We start from the raw sequence: 19,907 nt of genomic DNA on the forward strand, positions 1-19,907 counted from the left end.
GTGAAGAGACAGAAGGTTTTTTTTTTTTTTTAATCGTCTCCCAGAAACAGAAGAGGTTTAATGTTAAAGACTTTCGATTCTTCTAGTCTTAGAAATGGACATTAATTCTCACCCTTCCACAGTCACACTCAGGGATTCTGTATGGACCTAGAGAAACAGACAGGAGAATGACTGGCTAAAGAAAAGCGTCCATGGAATTCGGGTGATAGTTATTTTATTTCTTTAGACATGCTTTATTTAAATGTAGTATTTGCAGAGTGCCTAAAGAACACATATGCCAGTGTTAGGCACACCAGAAAGACAACACTGTAAGCAAAATACCACCTTCCCTGGATCCCCAGTGATAGACCTCGAAGTGCCTACCCAAATCCTGTCCTGCTGCCTGCTTATTCTTGCCAGGACTCGCGGATGTGCTTGACGAAGCTGGCCCATGGCGCTAAATTTGTCGCAGCCTGACCATTAGGCTTCCACCTCTTAGCCTGAGGTCCACAGAGCAGAGCATCAGGCCGGACGCCCTCTGGCGGTGGCACTCTAGAGTTACGGCCGGCGCAGAGCTGGCGAGGGGAAAGGAGAAGGAGGAGGGAGGAGGCGCAGGCAGGGGAGGAGAGGAAAAAGTTGCGCTGGGAAGTTTGGAAAGTTGGGAAGTGGCTGCTGCGGGCTTCGCCTCCCTCCGCGCGCGTGCGAGGGAACTAGCGAGAGAGCGAGCGCCGAGCCAGCGAGCGCCTGCCATGCCCGCCAGACCCCGCCTCGCCGCGCCCGGGCGCGGAGCTCACTCTATCTCCTTGCGGCACAGCCCCGGCCCGGCCCGGCCCGACCCGCCGAGGCCCCGGCCCCCCGCCCCCCGCGCCGGGTCCTCCCATCCCCCGCCCGGCGGCCCCAGCCCCCCGCCCGGCCCGGCTCCGCGCCGCTCTCCCGCCCTCCTCTCTCCCTCCCTCCCGGCCGCGGAGCAGCATGGCGGAGCCCGGGCAGCGGCCGCGCGCCCGCCCGCCGCCCCTCTGAGGCGGGCTGGGGGCAGCCCGGCACCTCAGAGCCGACCCCCGCCCCACCGCGCCCTCCGCCGCACTTGTCCACTGCGCGCCCCCTGGAGCGCTGCGCACCCCTGGGACCCTTGCGCGCCCCGGGTGCCCAGCATAACCCCAGAATCCCCGCGCACCCTGGGATCTCGGGACTGTCCCAGGAACCCCGCGTACCCCTGGACCCTGACGCGGCTCCGCGACCCCCACGCGCTCCAGGACCCCAGCGCGCTCGCAGAATTCCGGGGCTCAGCCAACCCGGCTGCGCGCCCTGGTGAGGGGGGGGGGCCCGCCCCGCCCCAGAGGATCCCCCTCTTCCAACAGACGGAGCCCCGCCCCAGAGGGACCCCCAGGTCCGACAGGGACATCCAGCCACGCCCCAGCGGGCTCCCAGCATCTCTCGCCTGGAGCCCTGTGCTCCAGAAGATTCTCGGTGCCCAGCTGGGGGCTCACCGCCCTGCTGAGGGGGCGCTGCCCAGGAGGGTCCCCCGCGCCCGGCGGGCCCGGGCAGGATGCACGCCGCCCTGGCGGGGCCGCTGCTTGCCGCCCTCCTCGCCACCGCCCGAGCCCGCCCGCAACCCCCGGACGGAGGACAGTGCCGGCAGCCCGGATCGGTGAGCGAGCGCCAGCCCTGCCACTCTCCCTCCTCCTGCCTGGGCACTCCAGCCTGAGGGGTGATGGTTTGGGACCTGCCTTCTTCAGCCCACTCGCTCCACCTCTGCCCTCTGGGCACAGCCCGGGCTCCCTTCTGTAGCATCTGTCCTCAGGGGCTCCAACTCTGAGCCCAGTCCAGATGGTTCCTTCTCCACTGGAGGACAGTTTCCTCTAGGCTTTTGGTCTTGCTTGGACATTTCCCCTCTCCGTGCCCGCTTCTGACTTTACTGTCTCTTTATCCCGTCTTTACCCTTTGGTCTCTTTCTGCCTTCTGACCTCCTTTTCCCAATACCCTTTGCTCTTCTCCACAACCTGACTACCAACCAACTCGGTTTCATTCACACAGTGCCTCAGTCCAGCTTTTCCTCTCCCTGCCCTTTTTTCTGACCTAAGGCTGGCTCTCCCACCCCTGGGGCTGCTTTTTACTTCCTCCTCCCTCTGTACCCCAGATCCCACCCAGCACCTATTGTCCCAAATGCCCTTGTTTCCTGAAAAGGAGTTAAGAGTCCAGAGGAGAGAAACGGAAATGACAGAATGAACTTCCTTGTCCAATATTTCCCTGAGGGGGTCAAGTAATTACTGCTTCTTCCAATTTTCCTCCCCAACCCTGGAATCTCTTGATTTTTCCCTCAGTGCCCTTCTCTTTAAATATAGTTTAATGCATTGTCAGTCACCCTGAACTGGAGACCAGGAGGCCGGAACACTGTTACAGGTTCCTCCTGTGCTGTCCTATTAGCAGGCCGTAGGTGGGCCTTAGGCTAGGTGTACAGCCTGCCTCCTGCAGAAGAAACCAACTGTCTCTGGTAGACACTCAGTCTCTCTTGTGTGCATTCAGATTTACATTTTTTTTTCAGGTAAAATAAGGTGCTGTTTCTGCCACACACAATAATTTTCATTTGTACCAGAATCAAGTAGGAATGTGTTATGAGTTGACGTAAAGTTTGTAAGTGGTCAGTGGTTACCCCAAGGACTTTTCTAGATGGAAAATGGCTTTTGCTGAGAGCAATGATAGCCTCCCACTTCTATTTCTTTCTAAATCCTAGTTGGTACTGAAAGAAAAAAAACTTTTAAAAAGCTCTGGTATTTGTGCTCTGCTCGAGGCACACAACCCTAGTGTGTGCCTAAGTCACAGAAAAAGATAGACTTGGGGATAGAGAACCAGGCACACTTTTTTGGTGGGGAAGTCTGGAAAGCACCCAGAATATGTACATTTCTTGGGGTTAATTCTAGGGAATCATCTCCTCCCAACCAGAAAGTGAGAGTTGATTTGGCTTTGCAAGTTTTTTTTTTTTTTTTTTTTTTTTTTAAACACACTTTCTCATCTATGGTCTCAGCGAGTGGAGGAAAGTACCTAACACCCCTGACCTGCCCCTCCAGGAGGAAAACCTCACCCACCCGGATGAATGAGAAGTAGCTGTGGAAATAGGTGTGCTATTTTTAATAGGTGTTCTGCTTTCAGAGTGCACTTGGCATGTGTCTTCTAATGGCTGTATTTAAAAGTTATATGACTTCCTCTCTTCTTGCCAGAGAGAACTCTTGGTCCCCCACTCCCACCCCCGCGCACCCCATGCCTCTCCCCACCCTCCACATGAAACATCACTGGTGAAGGTTTGGCTTGGCCAAGCATGAGTGTTCTCAGGTTGTGTGGCAGTCCTTGGCTTTCACAGTGCAAGCTAGTCATAAAGAGAACCTCCCTTCACTGCCCGCTTCCTCCAGGCCTGGCACCACTCTGAGGGCTTCAGATACGTTTGCTCTGTGGATTTCAATCCTACCAGTAACTCCCGTTCTCAACCCCCATTTTACTGAAGAGGAAACTGAGTCCGTGGGAGGGGGGATGATGTACTGCCGGTTATTCAACCAGGATAGGGCAAGGCCCCAGCATTTGAATGTGGAGCTTTTAGCTTGCAAAGCCTTTGCCAGTGGGGCGCTGCCTTCTGGCCCTATCCACCCTGCCTGTGCCAACCCTGGCTGTGCTCTGCTGCCTTTGGCCTCACTGATCTACCTCTCCTTTCCTTTCTCCCGGTAGCAAAGGGACCTGAACTCGTTCCTGTGGACTATTCGGCGCCACCCCCCAGCGTACTTGTTTGGCACCATCCACGTTCCCTACACCCGGGTCTGGGACTTCATCCCTGCTAATTCCAAAGCAGCCTTCCAGGCCAGCACCCGTGTCTACTTCGAGCTGGATCTGACAGATCCCTACACCATCTCGGCACTGGCCAGCTGCCAGCTGCTGCCCCATGGGGAGAACCTGCAGGATGTGCTGCCCAGGGAGCTCTACTGGCGCCTGAAGCGCCACCTGGACTACGTGAAGCTGATGATGCCCTCCTGGATGACGCCAGCGCAGCGAGGCAAAGGGTTGTATGCTGACTACCTGTTCAATGCCATCGCTGGCAACTGGGAGCGCAAGAGGCCGGTGTGGGTGATGCTCATGGTGAACTCGCTCACAGAGACAGATGTGCGCTCCAGAGGCGTGCCTGTGCTGGACCTCTACCTGGCCCAGCAGGCTGAGAAGATGAAGAAGAGCACTGGGGCTGTGGAGCGGGTGGAGGAGCAGTGCCATCCCCTCAATGGGCTCAACTTCTCCCAGGTAGGAACCCACGTGCCGGCTGCTCCAGCCGGGCAGCCCCACGGTGTCTTGGTCTTGGTCTCTGATCTTTGTCATGTTCCAGCAGACAGCCAGAGCCAGGTCCCATCCCCCCTCTCCCCCTCCCCGCTGCCCCAAGCCAAAGCGTCTCTCTGGCCCCAGAGCAGCACTGGGCTGCTTTGTTGGGGTCAGGGGAAACTACTACGTGCCAAAGTTTGGGTGTTTCTTTCCATTTCAGTGGTGCCCTGTTGGGGATATCCACTCTCCACCTGCTGTGCTTGCCTGAGCAGAAAGAATTTCCCTGGGAGCATCAGAGTGATTCGAAACAGAAAGAGGGAGTTGCCCATTTGCAGCAGGCTTACCCGGGCCCGGGAGACTTTGGAGCACAAAGCCTATCCTGAGGCTGTTTGGATGCACACCTGCGGGTGTGTCTAAGTAGAGGGCATCTTGCCTAGGCTGTGCTGTCAGGGAAGATTTTTACGGACAAGGCCTCTACCAGCACTGCTTTGCTGGTTAACGCAGAGGTTCTGCATAATCCCCCAGGCCTTTGCTAAGCTCCATAACTCTGGGGCTGTCTCCCTAAGCCTGGGGGAAATTCTAATCAACAAGGAGAGGGTTTTTTTTTGGGGGGGGGTAATAATTCCAGAGAAATGTGTTGGTTTTTTTTTTTTTAAGTTGGGCAGATATGATTTCTGAACCTAGGGAGTAAGGGAGAAGGGAGGGGCTTAAGAGGGCTAAAGTTTCTGGCTGTCAAGAGACCTTATCCAGCAAAATGTCACTAAAAGCCTGCCTCTATGGGCAGAGGTCATTCACAACTCACTGGTCCCAAACTCAACTCTGAGGCTCCCGGAACAATGCGTTCACATCTGTGCCTCGAGAACAGGGCTGTCAACCCATGGTGGGAGCTCCTGCCTTATGGCTCGTACAAGGAGGCCCCAGTCCAGGGTCTGGGTTGGTGCTCATCATCAAGGAGATAGACTCATAAAAATGCCTGGACCCCAGGCTCTGTCCCCGGAATCAGACCCGATTGCTTCAGAGATGTTGCAAGCACCTCACCAGGGAAACTGCTGCTGAAGTTGATCCCCCTTCTGAGATCTCTGGCCTTTGTTTTTCCAGGGGAAATGCAATATTGTCCCCAGGGAGGTAAGAAGCCAGATTGATTTGCCGGCCAAATGAAAGGCGGGTTTGTGAGTTCTCCTGCTGGCTCTCCCATAATTGTGGAGTCCTTACCCAGAGGGCCCGGTGGCAGGAATATTGGGGCAGTTAGTCACGCCCCGCAGGGTTCTGACTACGCCTGCCTCCATCACCACGGGGAAAATCCTGTGTATTCTCTGCCCCAGCGCCGAGCCCCTCTGAACAGAGCGGCTCTCTGCTTCTGAAGTGACTTTCCCCTTGCCAGCCTCATGAGCTGATATTATCTGGGGGGGCGGGCAGCACTCACTGCCCATCTCATTTTGGAGGCAGTTTTGTGGGAGGCCTCTCTGCCCATAGCCTTCATGCCTGGCCTCCAGAGATATCCATTTTAGGTTTGGGAGGTGGGGGATCCACTGTCACTCTCAACACCCTCTTTGTACCAACCACAGAGGAACCTGACAGGGGCTGAAGGGAGCATTGGAGCTCTCTGGTTAAACAGTCCCTGGCTTTAATCTGTCTCTCTTAAAACAACAAAACTATCTTTCTTCTGGAGTCTGGAAACACTGCCGCTCAACCAAATGACAGCTCTGGTGGGTTGAAAACATTCGCTGCGAAGTGTGTGAGCTTGTGTTTTAGGAAAAGTTACTGAGAGCCGTTCTCCGGCCAGCAAGGAGCCCGCTGACAGTCTCCAAAGCCCATGTTTGAAGATCAAACAGACTCCAGTTACTGTTGCAAAAACACTCCCACCCCACCACCAGCCTGGGCCCGCTCTTCCTTCGAATTGTTCTTGGGTCCAGCCCCTTGAAAGGGCTGCAGCTAACAAGGCTCAGGCAAGAGAAAGCAGGAGCCCTCTCCTTTCCTTATCTGTACACCCTTCACCACCTGCCTGAGAGCCTGACACACCAATTTGTCCTCCTAGCATTTTGGAAGGAGGTGATGAAACCTCTCCTTCATCCTCTTGGGCAGCCGAGGAGGGCTAGCCGAGGAGAGTGAGGGTGCAGAACCTGGGCAGATGGGGTCATTAGGGATCCCCAACCTGAAAGTCAGAAAGGCAGCTGCCTTCTCAGTAAAAGTGTGTGCGTGCGTGCGTGCGTGCGTGCGTGCGTGCAGTTTGATGGGAACATCTGTGATGCGTTATTGTACTGAAATATCTGCTATGTGTATCAGATTTTTATTTTTTCTTTCCTCGAAGCATTACTGTTATTGCAAAATCAGGGGTGGGCAATGACCGAGGAAGACTGCTTTTTATACTAAGGCCTGAGATTTTAGTTTTAATTTTGATGTTTTCAAGTATTTTATGTAATTTTTTTCTGGGTAGAAATATGCATTTTTCTTCCTAAGCAGAGAATAAAGTTTAAATCAAACTTACGGGGCAGGCAGACAGGGGAAGCTTGGAAAACTGGCAACTGCCCCTCTTGCAGGAAGAGCAAGCAGGTCTGGTGACAGGTTTTGACCTTTGATTTCAAAAATAAACTCAAGGTGCTAGATTCAGTATCCCCAAGATTTTACCATGTGACCTTGGGCAAGTCAGTTCCTTTCCTTGGGCTCAGTTCACTCTGCCTGTGAAATCAGACACCAGAATTAGGTCATCTTTCATGCCCCTTCCAGCCCTGACATTCCATAGGACCATTCTAATCGATTGCACGTGCCAGGCACCCAGCAGGAAGCTCCGTGCGCGTTTCCATTTCATTGACTTCTCCTTGTAACCCTTTGGCTTACTAAGGTGGGCACCAAAAAAGGTTGAATGACTTGCCCAAGGCCACATGGCTAATAAGGAACAGAGCCATTCTGCAGACCTCTAAGTGGCTGAAGACCTTTTTATATGTGGTTTCTGTGTTTGGCAGGGAGTGTTAGTGGGCTCCAGAGCAGGGGAAAGGAGAGCAAGATGAAAAGTGGGCTTGCCCTTCTTCCAGCAACCATAGCCATTGTCCAACCTCAGCTGAACAACATGAAGGTGGGCTAGGAAAAGGGTAGGGGAGGGCCAGGCCTGTTGACGCAATCCCATAATTGCAGTTCTTTAGGAGGCAGAGGCAGGAGATCACAGGTTCAAGCCTACTTGGGCTGCAGTGTGAGTTCATAGCTAGCCCAGGCAACTTGGTGAGACCCTGTCTCAAAATGCAAAGTCAAAAGAGAGCTAGGGGTATAGCTCAGTGATAGGTTCTTACTACGTATCAAGCGCTAGGCACGAGATTCAACCTCTAGCACTACAGAAAATGTGATGGTGGCAAGCCCCTGCTTTTGGTAGCCTGGGAAGTTTAAGCCTCGAGGCCAGATCTTATGACAGTCTTAGGACCTGGAGAGCCTTATCAGCTCTGCTTGTTGCTTGCAAGGACTGATACTGGTTGCCACTACTCTCTCTGGGGCAGTGGTTCTCAAAGGGGCGGTGACCCCTTTGGCCAACCTGTGCCCTCAAAATAAAAATTTATGTTATGGCTCATAACAATAGAGAAATTACAGTTATGAAGTAGCAACAAACGTAGTTTTATAGTTGGAGTCACCACAACATGAGGAACAGTATTAAAGGGTCGCAGCGTTAGGAAGGTTGAGAACCACTGCAGGCCTCTCAGGTCTTCTCCCGTTTCTGCCCACTCACACTATATGGTGGAGGGCCTGGTTGAGAACACTGAGCTAGATGGTCTTCCCAAGTTTGGTAAGAGAACAAAGGAACATGCTGTTCTGTCCATTGCTGTCTTTTACCACTGTGCACCAGTGCTATCCAGGGTCTGAGAACCTTAGCGATAGAGAACGCCTGCTGAAAGTGCACAGCATAGTCATAGAAGTCTTCAGTCTCCTCCTCAGGGGAGCTAGAAATCACAGAATCAATTGCTGAACTCTGGGCTAGGGGCCGGCAACATTGGACCTCAGAAGTTATTAACTCCAGTTCTCAGGGAAATGCTAAACGCTTTATTGTCATACTTATTGAAAAGGCAGTAAGTTGACACTTGAAAGAGTTGGGTCATTGGCTGTAGTTACATTGACAGGCCCAGTGGTTCAGGAATGTCCCATAGCTAAAACCTATGCTCTTTAGGCATCTAAACGGTGGATTGATTTTGGTTTTTCATAGTTCATGACTTTATTTGGTAAATTTGTGTGTGTGTGTGTGTGTGTGTGTGTGTGTGTGTGTGTGTGTGTGTATGCAAGTATAGGTGTATATGTATGGTATATCATTATTGATAAAGTAAGATATAAAATACACAAAGAAAAACATCATTTAAAAGTACTGAAGCTCTTTTCCTCTTGCTTTAAAATTTGAATCTTAAGGTACCTCCAATGTGCTCTGGGTACCATCTCCCTGAAGTTCATCTCCAGCTTCCCACGCCCTACTGTGAAGATAGCCCCCTAATCTAGGTTTAACCTGCACAGCTGAATATAGGAAGCTCCTCTGACTTTACGTATGGTCAGAGCTTCTGGATCTGTGTCTGGTTCATCAACAGACAGGAAGTGCATTATAAATATTTGCAGAATGAATGATGACTGACGGCCAGCAGCTATGACATTCATCTGTTAGCCCCTTCTGTAAGCCAGCTCAAACTGTCTCTTTTCTTCCATGACAATATTTCGAGTAGCAACTCTGTTCTGCCTTCTATAACTCTCTTGTCTGATCCCAAACCTTAGAGGGTCTAAGCCAACCCACATCACAACATGAAGCCTGACTTAACTGTCTTTAGCAGCTTTGTCCTTGGCCGACCCTTACCTGTCAGGAAGCTTGTTGGTTCCTGGGGGTGGGGTCGGGGGATCATCCTGTTGGTCTGCAGAGCAGAGATGGCCACTTGGCCTGTTGTGGCATAGCCTGCTTGAGCCCTGCCCAGGCCTCCTTCATTAAGGCTCCCCTGCTTCCTTCACTTTTTCACTCATTAACCAGAGCAGTCGAAGTGCAGTGCAGTGCAGTGCAGGATCTGGGCCACAGATCTGGGAGTGAACGGCATAGATGCTTGCGTGATAAGAACTCGTTACCTAAGAGTATGCATTGCTTTTGTACCCTGAGACGTGGGTGTGACTAGTCCTGTTTTACAGAGTAGAAACTCAGCCCCACAGTATCTGAATCTTAGTGGCTCCCATGTCCTTCCTCTTTGCCCTTCATCATGAGAGCCCGCTCTTCCTTCCTTGTCACGTGTCCAAAGCTTTCAGAACCAGTCACTAATTCCCAGATTCCCCCAAGAATGCCTATTTCTGAGGGCTGGGGCCCTCTCTGAGCTTCTGAGCCAGGTAACCCTCCAGTTCACTTTGTTGGGCCCCTCAGCTGGCCCTCTGTGAGACCTGAGTCTTCTCCTTAGGGTGGAGGGAGCAAAAACCAGCCATGGAAGCTGGATTTTCTGGGTGGACCTCAGAGCGTGTGAACGTTTTACTCTCTGAAATACTTGGTCAGGGAGTGCATTTAGCACAGGCTGCCCCCAGATGGCTCATTGTAGCTCTAGAAAACAGGGTTTGCTACACTTCAGCCCACCACCCTTTCCCAGGTATCCCACCCACAGCCCTGTGACCAGGAACTATCCTGGGAAAGTGTGTCACACAGTGAAGCCATCCCTCTGGTAATGCTGCTTCATTCACATACACACACCGATGGCTTCTGGGTCCAGGTGGCAATTTACAAAAAAGAGGGTCCTAATGGCACTGCAGGCTTGGCCTGTTTGGTATCTGTGACCTTGTCTATCCGGGTAGTCAGATGGCAGGCGAAGAAGTGGAAACTCAGGACAGTTAGGCACCACCATCAAAGGACAATGAGCCGCCGCCAAAGCTGGAGGTGGATGAAGCTTGGATCAGAAACTCACAGTAAAACTTGCAGGCTCTGGACTTCTCCACCCAGAAGCTCAAACTCGGAGGCTCAGAGAACCAAAGAACGGTGAAATCTTAGAACCTTCGGCTCCGAGACATTTTTGGACCGGAAGAATCTTCACGTCATGAAATCCTAGCCTCTTAGCTTTGAAGCATTTTCAGCTCATCAACACAGACTTCTAAAATCTTAAGAGTTGGAAGGGGCCATTTCCCAAGAATTCCAAGAAGCCCCATCTGCAAGCCCGTCGTCTGATCTCCTCCCCTCCCCAAGCCGCTCTCCCTCCACTCCACTCTACAGGGCTGGCGGAGAGAAAGCCCTCCTTACCGCCAAAGCACTTTCTGATGGAGATAAAGCTGTGCGCGTGCCTTTGTTAATAGCTCCCATTTGGACTCCTCTCGGAGCCAGGAAGAGGTTGCCTGGTAAAGCAGCTTTTCTAGAGAGGAAACTGAAGAATGCTGGCAAGCGCCACAGCTGCCAGGCTGACGTTCTCCCCCCCACCCCCACCCCCACACACAACCCGCCTTGAATTGGCTTCTAAGTATTACCCACTTCGCTCCCTTTTATCTCCCATCACTGGTTCTCTGTCCACCCACTTAATCCACAGGCAGCCGGTGGCCCAGCCTTCAGCTTTGCTTCGCGGCTGCCAAGCCGTCTCGCCAGGCTGCTTCTCCAGGATCTGCAGGCTTTTAAATCTATGCAGTATATCCTGCCTCAAGCTTCTGCTGGGACCCCTCCCTCGCCAGGAATTTCCTCCTTTTCTCTTCTGCTTCTGAAACCCCTCCGTGCCCCCCCCCCCCAATTTTTCGATATTTAAGGCTCAGCTCAAAGCTGTACCTCTTCCAGGAAGCCTTCCTGGAATGCCGTCAGGTCTGAACTGGTGAAGACTTGGCCCAGAGATTTCTTTTATGGCCATGCCACATGTAGTGTTTCCCTCTGTGGAATTCTTTATGGAATTTTATGACATTCTTTCAGCACTTCTATATTTGACTTTATTACTTGGGCAGACTTTCTTTCCTGATTCTAACCTAGTCCAACATGTACTCACAAGCGATTGCAAAATTGAGCTGAGTATGTTCCAGGTCAGAAGCCCACATCTCTGGGGGTAGCCTGGGCTGGTTGTTGCCTACACTAACTAGCTAGAAGGTGAGGCTATCCTAGCCTCTGTGTCTTAGACTTCCTACCTGAAATGTGTCCAGTGCCCTCAGCACTGCCTCGGGCATCCATGAATCCCTCTTAGACTCCTTACTCTCTATTCCTATTACATGCTGTCATTTTTCTCTCTCTTATTTGCCATTTATAATCAAAACACCCTCCTCCTCCATGCTGGAAGTGCCAGAGCATCTCCAGGCTCATCCCTCCACAGTGTCTTTTCATGTCCAAGTATTGAATTTTGACCTTCCATGATCCTCTTGTTTCAGGGCTCCAGGGGCGCTGAGCTGTACAGGCTTTCTGTCCCTTCCCTTCACTACAGTCCTTGGACGTGGCTTTACACATCATCTTATCCTTTCCCTGCTACTTAAGGCTCCTTCCCAGTTTTTATTGACTGGCTAGCTGCTTCTCACCCGAATGGACTACCCTTGTTAAAAAGCCTGCACTTTTCAAGCAAATGCTACTTCATAGAAGACTTATCCTTGGTGCCTGGGTTATGGAATAACACGATCTGACAGTTTAGTAGTTTGAGTTCAGGTACAACAATGTGGCTGGCGAAAAGCACTGTGTTTTGAAAGGACTGATGCATAGAATGTACCTGCTCCACTCTGAATGCCTGGCTACCCTTAAAGAGAGCCAGGAAGTCATTAGAGGAGACCCATAAATGTCGGGGCCCCAGGGCCATCTCTGCAGGACAGCCTCGGCCTTGGCATGTGTGTACTCTGTACCTGTTGCCGGAGCTGTGTTTTTCCTTACTGTCCTGGGAGGAACCTCCCAGCACCTCACCAGCATACCCTGTCCTGCCACCAGGGCACATGTTTATCTCTGTGTCCCTAGTCCCCAGGCTTGCTGCTCACCTTTTGTTCCTAAGCTCCTCTCTTTCCTACCCAACATGTCAAGAAGAGCAGGAAGAAGAAGTGAGAGTTTCCTTTTCATTTGCTGTGACCTAGGAACTTGTGCTCTTTGCATATGGCTCCCTGGTTCTCCCTCATCTCAGCAGCAGCCTCACTAGATTTGATCTTCAGAACCCTATCTTAGAGTTACTGACACACCGCGGGACAGACTCAGTTCAGGAACCCCCTTTATTGGGAAGACTTCTAGGTGCATACTAGGACCACAGATAACCCCAGGCAAGTTACACAACCTGTCTTTGTTTTTCTTTCCTCACCTGTCAACTTCATGGATGCTCTGAGGACCAATTTGACTAAAGAGCTGTACTATAGTATTTCAGTTTTCATTTACAAAATTACAACCGGTGTACAGTTTTTTTTCCAAACATGTTTCCAGCTCATACTATCCACCTGATAATGTGCTAGAGGTGGGCATGAAGAACAGCCACATGTATGTGTGCCTATGTATGTGTGTGTGTGAGTGCCCCCTTTTCCAGGCAGAGAGAAGGCAGAAAGCTTGGGATCACATTATGCACTGCATCAGCCCCCTCACTCCTGACTGCAGAACACTTCCCTTCCGGGAGCCAGGAAGCACCTCTGAGATTCTTTCCACAGGAAGAGAGAGAGAGAGAGTACAGCCCTGCCCCACATCCCTGGTGCAAAGATAAAGGACAGCACCCCACAACCCTATCCAGTCCTTCCCTCCTTCCACTCTATCGGGGGTATTTACAGTGTTCTGCTGTGTGTTATCTCCGAGGACTTAATGGGCCTGTGAAGCTCTTGGTAAATGAAGTTTGGTCCCATCTGAAAGACACATTTAATAAGACAGGTACAGTGGAGAAAGGTCTATCAGCATGCCGGCTCATTTTTTTAAAAAACCTCATTTCCCATAAGGTTCCTTTCTTAAGCTGATTGGCCTTAAGTCTGAGAAGTGACAAAAGTCTACTTGTCAATGTTTTTTTTTTTTTTTTTTTTTCTCTAACTATGTTCCAGTTGCTTGCAGTCTCTAGAGCTTTTTCTCTTGTCTTAGGACAGATAGGACATCGCCCCAGTCCCCTACTCTTGCTGCTTCACCTTTCACACCCCGCCTCCCCCACTGAGCTCAGATACCGCCATCGGGTTTGTTTGCTAGTCGCTCAGACCGGGTGGTGGCACTTGGAGTGTGTCCCCTGATCTCCAGCCGTGTAGCCGTGGCATCACGAGACGGCGGTTACGTAGGACAGCAGCGGGCTCTATTTGCAGCTCGAGGGCCTCTGGGTTGGTCATGGGTTGCATAAACTGATATACTTTGGGACACCTCCAGTCACAACACTCGCTCATTGCGCTTGATCTCGACTGGGATGTTTAGTTGACCCGGCAGTAGAGTCCTCACGCTGAGGCCAGCTGCTGGCTTTGGAGGTAATTTTATGTACTTGGCTTCCATCAGAGTAGTTTTGCTGGGAGGGTGGCGAGAAAAGAATGCCAGCCTCTTGGTGGAAGTGGCTTTGAAGTGCTGTTAGAAATGGGCTGGAAAGGGTAGTCCAGGAAGAAGGTGCCAGCATGGGAAAATGTAGAAAGCAGACACACAAAATCTTCCCCACCCCCACCCCCTTGCTTTATCTTTGCCTTTTCTCTCCAGCTTTCAAGCTGGCTACTCTGATTTACTCTGTATTATGTGCTAGGCCTTAAATTCCTATAACGGACCTGGGAGGTATTATTTCCCTAATTTTAAGAAAATTGAGAAGTACTTGTATACAAATAAGGACACACACCTAGAACTAGGCTTAAATGTTTTGATGCCTTAATCAAGAAACTGAACTGGAGCTCCCTGCTCTGACTGGGTGAAAACTACGAGGCTCGCATGATCCCCACTGAGGTTGCTGTGGGGGCCCAGTGATGCCTCTGAGCCGAGACTGCTAGCTGTGGTGGTCCAGTGGTCTGCTGTCAGGCAGCCTGTGTTCTGAGGTTGGGAAGCCCACCCTAAACTGGAGACGGTTCTCTGTCGCCTCGCTTGGTCTCCCATGCTCACACGGTGTTTGCTCAGTCAGCGTGATGGGAACTCTGTGGTCTGACCACCCTGGCTATGATCATCTATGGTATGCAAGATCTGACCCGATCCATTCTGGCTCAGCCTTGCCTGCTCTCCAGTTGCTCCTTAGGACAGAGACAGGCTAAAAGGAGGTCTTGAGAAGTTCAGGCTGGAGACTCAGTTGTGTCACGGGCTCTGATGGTGATGGGGGAGGGGAACTCTTTCTTGTCTAATCACCCTTTACCCCCATTGCTTAGGCAAGTGGGTGTGAGTAAACAGCATCAAGTTGGAGTTCCTGGGAGCACAGGGGTAAAGTCCTGATGGGATTTTAATAACAAGCGCTCTCTGCTCTTAGCACTGCTCATCCATGTATAGCTTTGTTTGTTTGTTTGTTTGTTAGTTTGTTTGTTTTCCTAAAGAGAAGTACCCTGGAAATACTTAGTTAGACGCTTCATCTATCCATTTGTTTTTTTCACTCTTGCTTGGCAAGTGCTCTGGAGGATTTGCCCTATACCAGACTCAATTCCAGGTTCTGGGGGTTCAAGATGACTGTGGGGCTAGTGAAGAGGGGAGGAGTTGCTGTGACGATAGAGCCACAAGGAATAATCTTGAGTACTTTATATACACTGCCCCACTTCATCCTCAAAGTAGGTTCCAGGTAGGCTTAACCCCACTTCATGGGTCATGAAGAAGGCTCGGAGAGGTGGTTCACACAGCAAAAAAGTGGAGGGTCTGGAATTAAAGTCTCACAAGTCAGGTTGTGGAGCCTGCGCCTTCCTCCTCTCTACACCCCATGGGAGGACTGAATGAGCCGCAGAGGAGAGTAGGGGGCGGCTCTTCTGAAGCACAGAGTGTGACAAGCAAGCAGTGACAGAGGGTTGAGAGACTCCCGAGTTCTGTCCTGAGGAAGGCTGCAGCTCTGACAAGGAGAGAGCAGCAACTGGGTGAGGAGATTAGAATTTGGGACTAAGAACAGAAGCTGAGCCTCACAAGCAAAGGATGGCCTGCATCCATGGCAACCATTGTGTATGGCTAGGATGTTGCCCTGAGGCACTGTGTGGCACACGAGTCAGGGGCTGCGGCAGCGTCACTCCAAGGACTCCCAATGAGTTCTGCCAAAGTAGCTACACAGATGCTACTTCCTGTCTGTCTACCACTGTTAAGTACCACCTGCAGATGGCAGGGGCTTGACCAGAGCTTAGGTCATCTAGAGGTCCTATGTCTGCTTCTAAACGGGCTGGGCCTGCATCCTTGATATCTAGGAGATTTTTTTTTTTTTTTTTTTTTTTTTTTGGTGGTTGCAGTCGCTCCACTGAACATAGCAAACAGCAACCCCCCTCTCGTGAACACTTGGCTGAGCTTTAGTCTGAGACCACCTAAGCTTAACACTGGAGGACCAGTGGCAATCTCCAAGTTCAGAAACAGCTGCAGATATGGGGTGAGGCGATGGTGGTAATGCTAATCTGGAGTGAGGGACTGTCATTACTCACCATGGAGAAAGCACTGGTGGAAGCCACAGCGAGACATATCTAAAGACACACGTGGCCACATTGCGGAGCCCTGGCAATCATGCTAAGAAGTTTGGGGCTTAGGCTTAGGATGCATTGGCAGGAGTACTACCCCCACTATTGTGGTCTGCAGTTCAGAACTTCCTCTGGTTAATGACTGGCTCACCGGTTCATTTATTCATGGGCCTCAGACTGGAACACCTCACCCAGGCTTGCCTGTGCATTCCCAAGCCCTTTTGCCTGAGAAGGCCTCTGTACTGTGAGGATCACTTGACCTATTGGGTCCAGGATGTGCCCACTGCTGTCCTACAGTGCGGATCCCAGCTTCTGGAACTCTCTGTAAAGTTTGCCCTTAGATGGTGCAATAGGCTGGTGTCTGAATGAGTCCAGATAACTTTATACATTACAGGGCCTTTGGGGAAGGCCGTGCAAGGGGCCACACAATCCCCGAGTTTCACAGGATTTGATAGCAGGTTGAGGGGAATGTCAGGTGATCGCAGTAGGAGTGTACCGAGCCTTGTTACTTGAGTGCTGCCTGAGCAGAGATGAGACATGGGAGGGCCTGCCACCCACACAGAGCAAGCACACTAGTTATGGATTGGATTGGATGGTGTGTACCAGGGCAGGCTTTCTCTTAGCTGAGACCTCTTTAGTGGAGTGAGATTGGAAAACCCAAAACCACCCCACTCCTACATAGCCACTTCCGTAGTTGGCTCTGACCCCACTGGAGAGTGGCATTTTGTCGGTTATGTATTTATGTTCTGACTTCTCCAGTGGACTTAAGCTCTTTATGGATAGGAACCTCAGGTGATGACCTTGGCTTCCCTCAGGACTTGACTGCAAGCACATACATACTCAGGGGTTATGTGTAAAATTAGCAGCCACATCTCCATATCATCTCCTGAGTATGGGGGTGCAAAAGCAGAAAGCCCCCAACTTCCCACCTTGACCCCCGTCATCACCACTGATGATCCAGATATTTAGCTTTGGAATCCAAGAAACTCAGCAGTCACCTGCATGCTCTACTGTAGCGCCAGGTGTTTGGGCTTTGAATGGCTCTAGCCATTGACAGCCTTCTCCCCTTGGCAGGCTCTCACCATCTCCAGGCGGGCCCAAGCAGACAGTGACATCATACTGACACCTTGTTTCCACAGTAGCTCATCCTGTAAGTGGGAGCTGCTGCTTGCATGGAAGGGATCCTCCCAGCTCTCCCTGACAGCCGCCTTCTTCACGCTTCTGATTTTTTTTTCCAGGGCATGGATCAGAGCTTCTGTTTGCTGGTCACTCCACAATCCTCACACAATATAAATGAAATCTGCTAAAACCAATAAATTCAAACCATGTGTGAGGCTTTGGGAGGAGCCAGGACGTCAGAGGGCCACAGTGTGAGGTGGCGTCAGCTCTGACGGCACCCGAGCTGATTTGTATATGAGAAAAGTAAATATCCAAAGCCGTAAACAGCCCTGGGTCTCCCACTCTCACTGGGATTCAAAGGCGTTTAATAGGAACACACACTCTCTGTTTCCTATAAACAGAACCAGAGCCTCTATGTGTGCTGACCTAAATTCTGTGTTTTCAATCCCAGGCAAGCCATCCAGGCATCCTAGTCATAGACTGCAGACAGGCTGGGCCGCCGGGTTGGGTTCCTTCTATCTGGTTTTGGCAATTGGTGTAGCGTTTGTGCTTTGTAAAGCCCTCCTCCTTTTCCTTGCTGTGCGGCGCAGTCCTGTGTGTTTGTTTAAGTCCGTTTGTGCTGCTTTAACAGAATGGCCTGGGATGGATAGCTCAGAAACAACAGAAACTTGTTTCTTTCTCTTCTGGCGCCTGGGAAGTCCAGGATCAAGGTGTCGGCATCTGCCGAGCCTGCTGAGGAGTGGCTTCCCGGTTCAGAGATGGCAGCTTTCCAAGGTGTGCTCACACGGTAGAAGGTGAACTCGGGTCTCTTCAGTCCTTCATACGGGCCCTAACTCTTGAACTCGGGTCTCTTCAGTCCTTCATACGGGCCCTAACTCCATCACTATGCCCACCTACATACTCTGCCCTCTAAGATCCTGCTGATTAATTTCAACATACAAATTTTGAAGCCGGGCATGGTGGCGCACGCCTTTAATCCCAGCACTCGGGAGGCAGAGGCAGGCGGATCGCTGTGAGTTCAAGGCCAGCCTGGTCTACAAAGTGAGTCCAGGATGGCCAAGGCTACACAGAGAAACCCTGTCTCGAAAAACCAAAAAAAAAAAAAAAAAAAAACCAACAACAACAACAACAAATTTTGGGGCAAGGCATAGAGATATTGACATGAGAGCAGGGGGTGGGATGAGGAGGACAATTCACATGAGAACTATGAAGTCAGGGCTACTGTTTGTCCAAGACTGTGTGTAGAGTTACAGCTGAACTAGGGCTGCGCCCCTTTTTCTTCTTTAGACCCCTGTAATTTTCTTTAAGTTCCCTGTGGCTACTGACTCAGAACCCCAGAAGAATCTTTAGATTCCCCTTCCTCATTTTCCTCAATCCTGTCTCCTGGAACCTGTTTTTTCTCCTTGTTTGCTAAGTCCTGTGCAGTTTTTCTTTTCCATCCTGCACATTCTTGGCTTAAAAAAAAAAAAAAAGCTCACAGAAAGGAAAGTCAGGTTGGATGTGGGTTGCTCTGCCCACAAGCTGTGGGTACTGCCCAAGAGTTTGTAGTGTGTTTTTCACATATGTAAGCTGGAGATGAGTGTGGCTACCTTCTCAAGACAGCAGCCTGGCTAAGTGATGCTCAGGCAGGCTGACCACCATGCTTGTTTCACCCTGCTTTGTATCCATCTCTCAACCCTTCCAATGACCCCTTAACTTGGACATTGAGGAGAAAGTGCCCATTAAAACCGCCTAGAACAGAGTGGGTCAGGCATACTCATTCAAATACTTAGTAAGGTCCACAAAACTGATGAAGCCTGAACCTTATCAGTGCATTACAAGGTGTCTACTTCCTGGTTTTGAGATTGTGTCACAGTGTGTTAAGTGTCACCACTGGGGAAAAAAAATTGAATAAAGGGCATTATTTCTTCTAACTCTAAATAAACTTATTATTAGCTTAACTTGAAATTTTTAATTAAAATAAATGAATTAGAGCTGGTGATGGGGCCTATCAAGTACCCGCAACATATCAACGTCCTATGTTTTATCTCTACCACTGAAAAAGAAAGAAAAAGGAAGGAAGGAGGAAGTGAGGGAGGAAGGAAGACAGGAAGAAGGGAGGAAGTGAGAGAGGAAGGAAGAAAGGAAGGAAGGAGGAAGCGAGGAAGGAAGGAAGGAAGGAGGAAGTGAGGAAGGAAGAAAGGAAGGAAGGAGGAAGTGAGGGAGGAAGGAAGACAGGAAGAAGGGAGGAAGTGAGAGAGGAAGGAAGGAAGGAGGAAGTGAGGAAGGAAGGAAGGAGGAAGTGAGGAAGGAAGAAAGGAAGGAAGGAGGAAGTGAGGGAGGAAGGAAGGAAGGAGAAGAAAGGGGAATGGATTAACCTTTCCAACACCCACCTTCATCCATTCTTTTGTGGCTGCTGCATGTTGCCAGGAACTGTTAGTGAGCACAAATGAAAACATGCTCACCTCCATCTCCTACAGGTACTCCGAGATGATCTTCCCTTGATAAACGACAAGTCATCCTCTTGTACGTCTGTCCTCCCCTTTTCTGACAGCACCCTTCACCTGCTGGCAGCCTGTGTATTTTACCTGCACACGGCTTCCCTCCCTATCAACTCCATGAATACAGAGATTGCTGTGCCTGTTGTCATATCCTTAGCACCTAGTACATACCGGGCACATAGCAGGTAATAAGCTAATGTTTGCCAGGTGACCGAGAGGTGACAGACAGGGACCAAGTACACAAATGACTAGTAAGGAGTCTGGGAAGGTAAATGAAGAAAGCGAACCAGAGGCAAGGTTGCGAGATTGACTGTCGGTGTTTCTGCAAGCCCGGTAGGCCTCCCTGCTGTGTGAAGGCTAAGGTCCCAGCACTTACTAAGTTTATCAAATGTCCTCTTGTCTTCATCCACTAGCTTTGAGCTCTTGCTGTGTACCGAGCTCTGTGGTAAAACGGGGCAGACAGCATCTTGCTGGTCAGTAGAAGAGGGGACAGGGCCATGAGCTGCATACGGAAAGGAAGAATGAAGACACGTTTTGAGATCTGAAAGCCCCAGTGGTCTGAACCTCATTTACCAGCTT

General features: G+C 50.8%; 1 protein-coding gene across 2 annotated transcripts in view; it reads left to right on the forward strand.

Annotated features, from left to right (window-relative positions):
- Positions 1-1,310: 1,310 nt before the first annotated feature.
- Positions 1,311-19,907, forward strand: part of Trabd2b (TraB domain containing 2B) — a 199,368-nt gene continuing 180,771 nt past the window's right edge. For both annotated transcript variants that reach the window (XM_051171130.1, XM_051171132.1), the window contains exons 1-2: positions 1,311-1,627; positions 3,694-4,254. In XM_051171130.1, coding sequence (XP_051027087.1) covers positions 1,526-1,627; positions 3,694-4,254 — 663 coding nt within the window. In that variant the 5' untranslated portion in view covers positions 1,311-1,525. The remainder of the gene's footprint in view (positions 1,628-3,693; positions 4,255-19,907) is intronic.

Source organism: Acomys russatus, chromosome 29 (assembly GCF_903995435.1).
Source record: "Acomys russatus chromosome 29, mAcoRus1.1, whole genome shotgun sequence".
In the NCBI taxonomy this organism is placed as follows: Eukaryota; Metazoa; Chordata; class Mammalia; order Rodentia; family Muridae; genus Acomys; species Acomys russatus.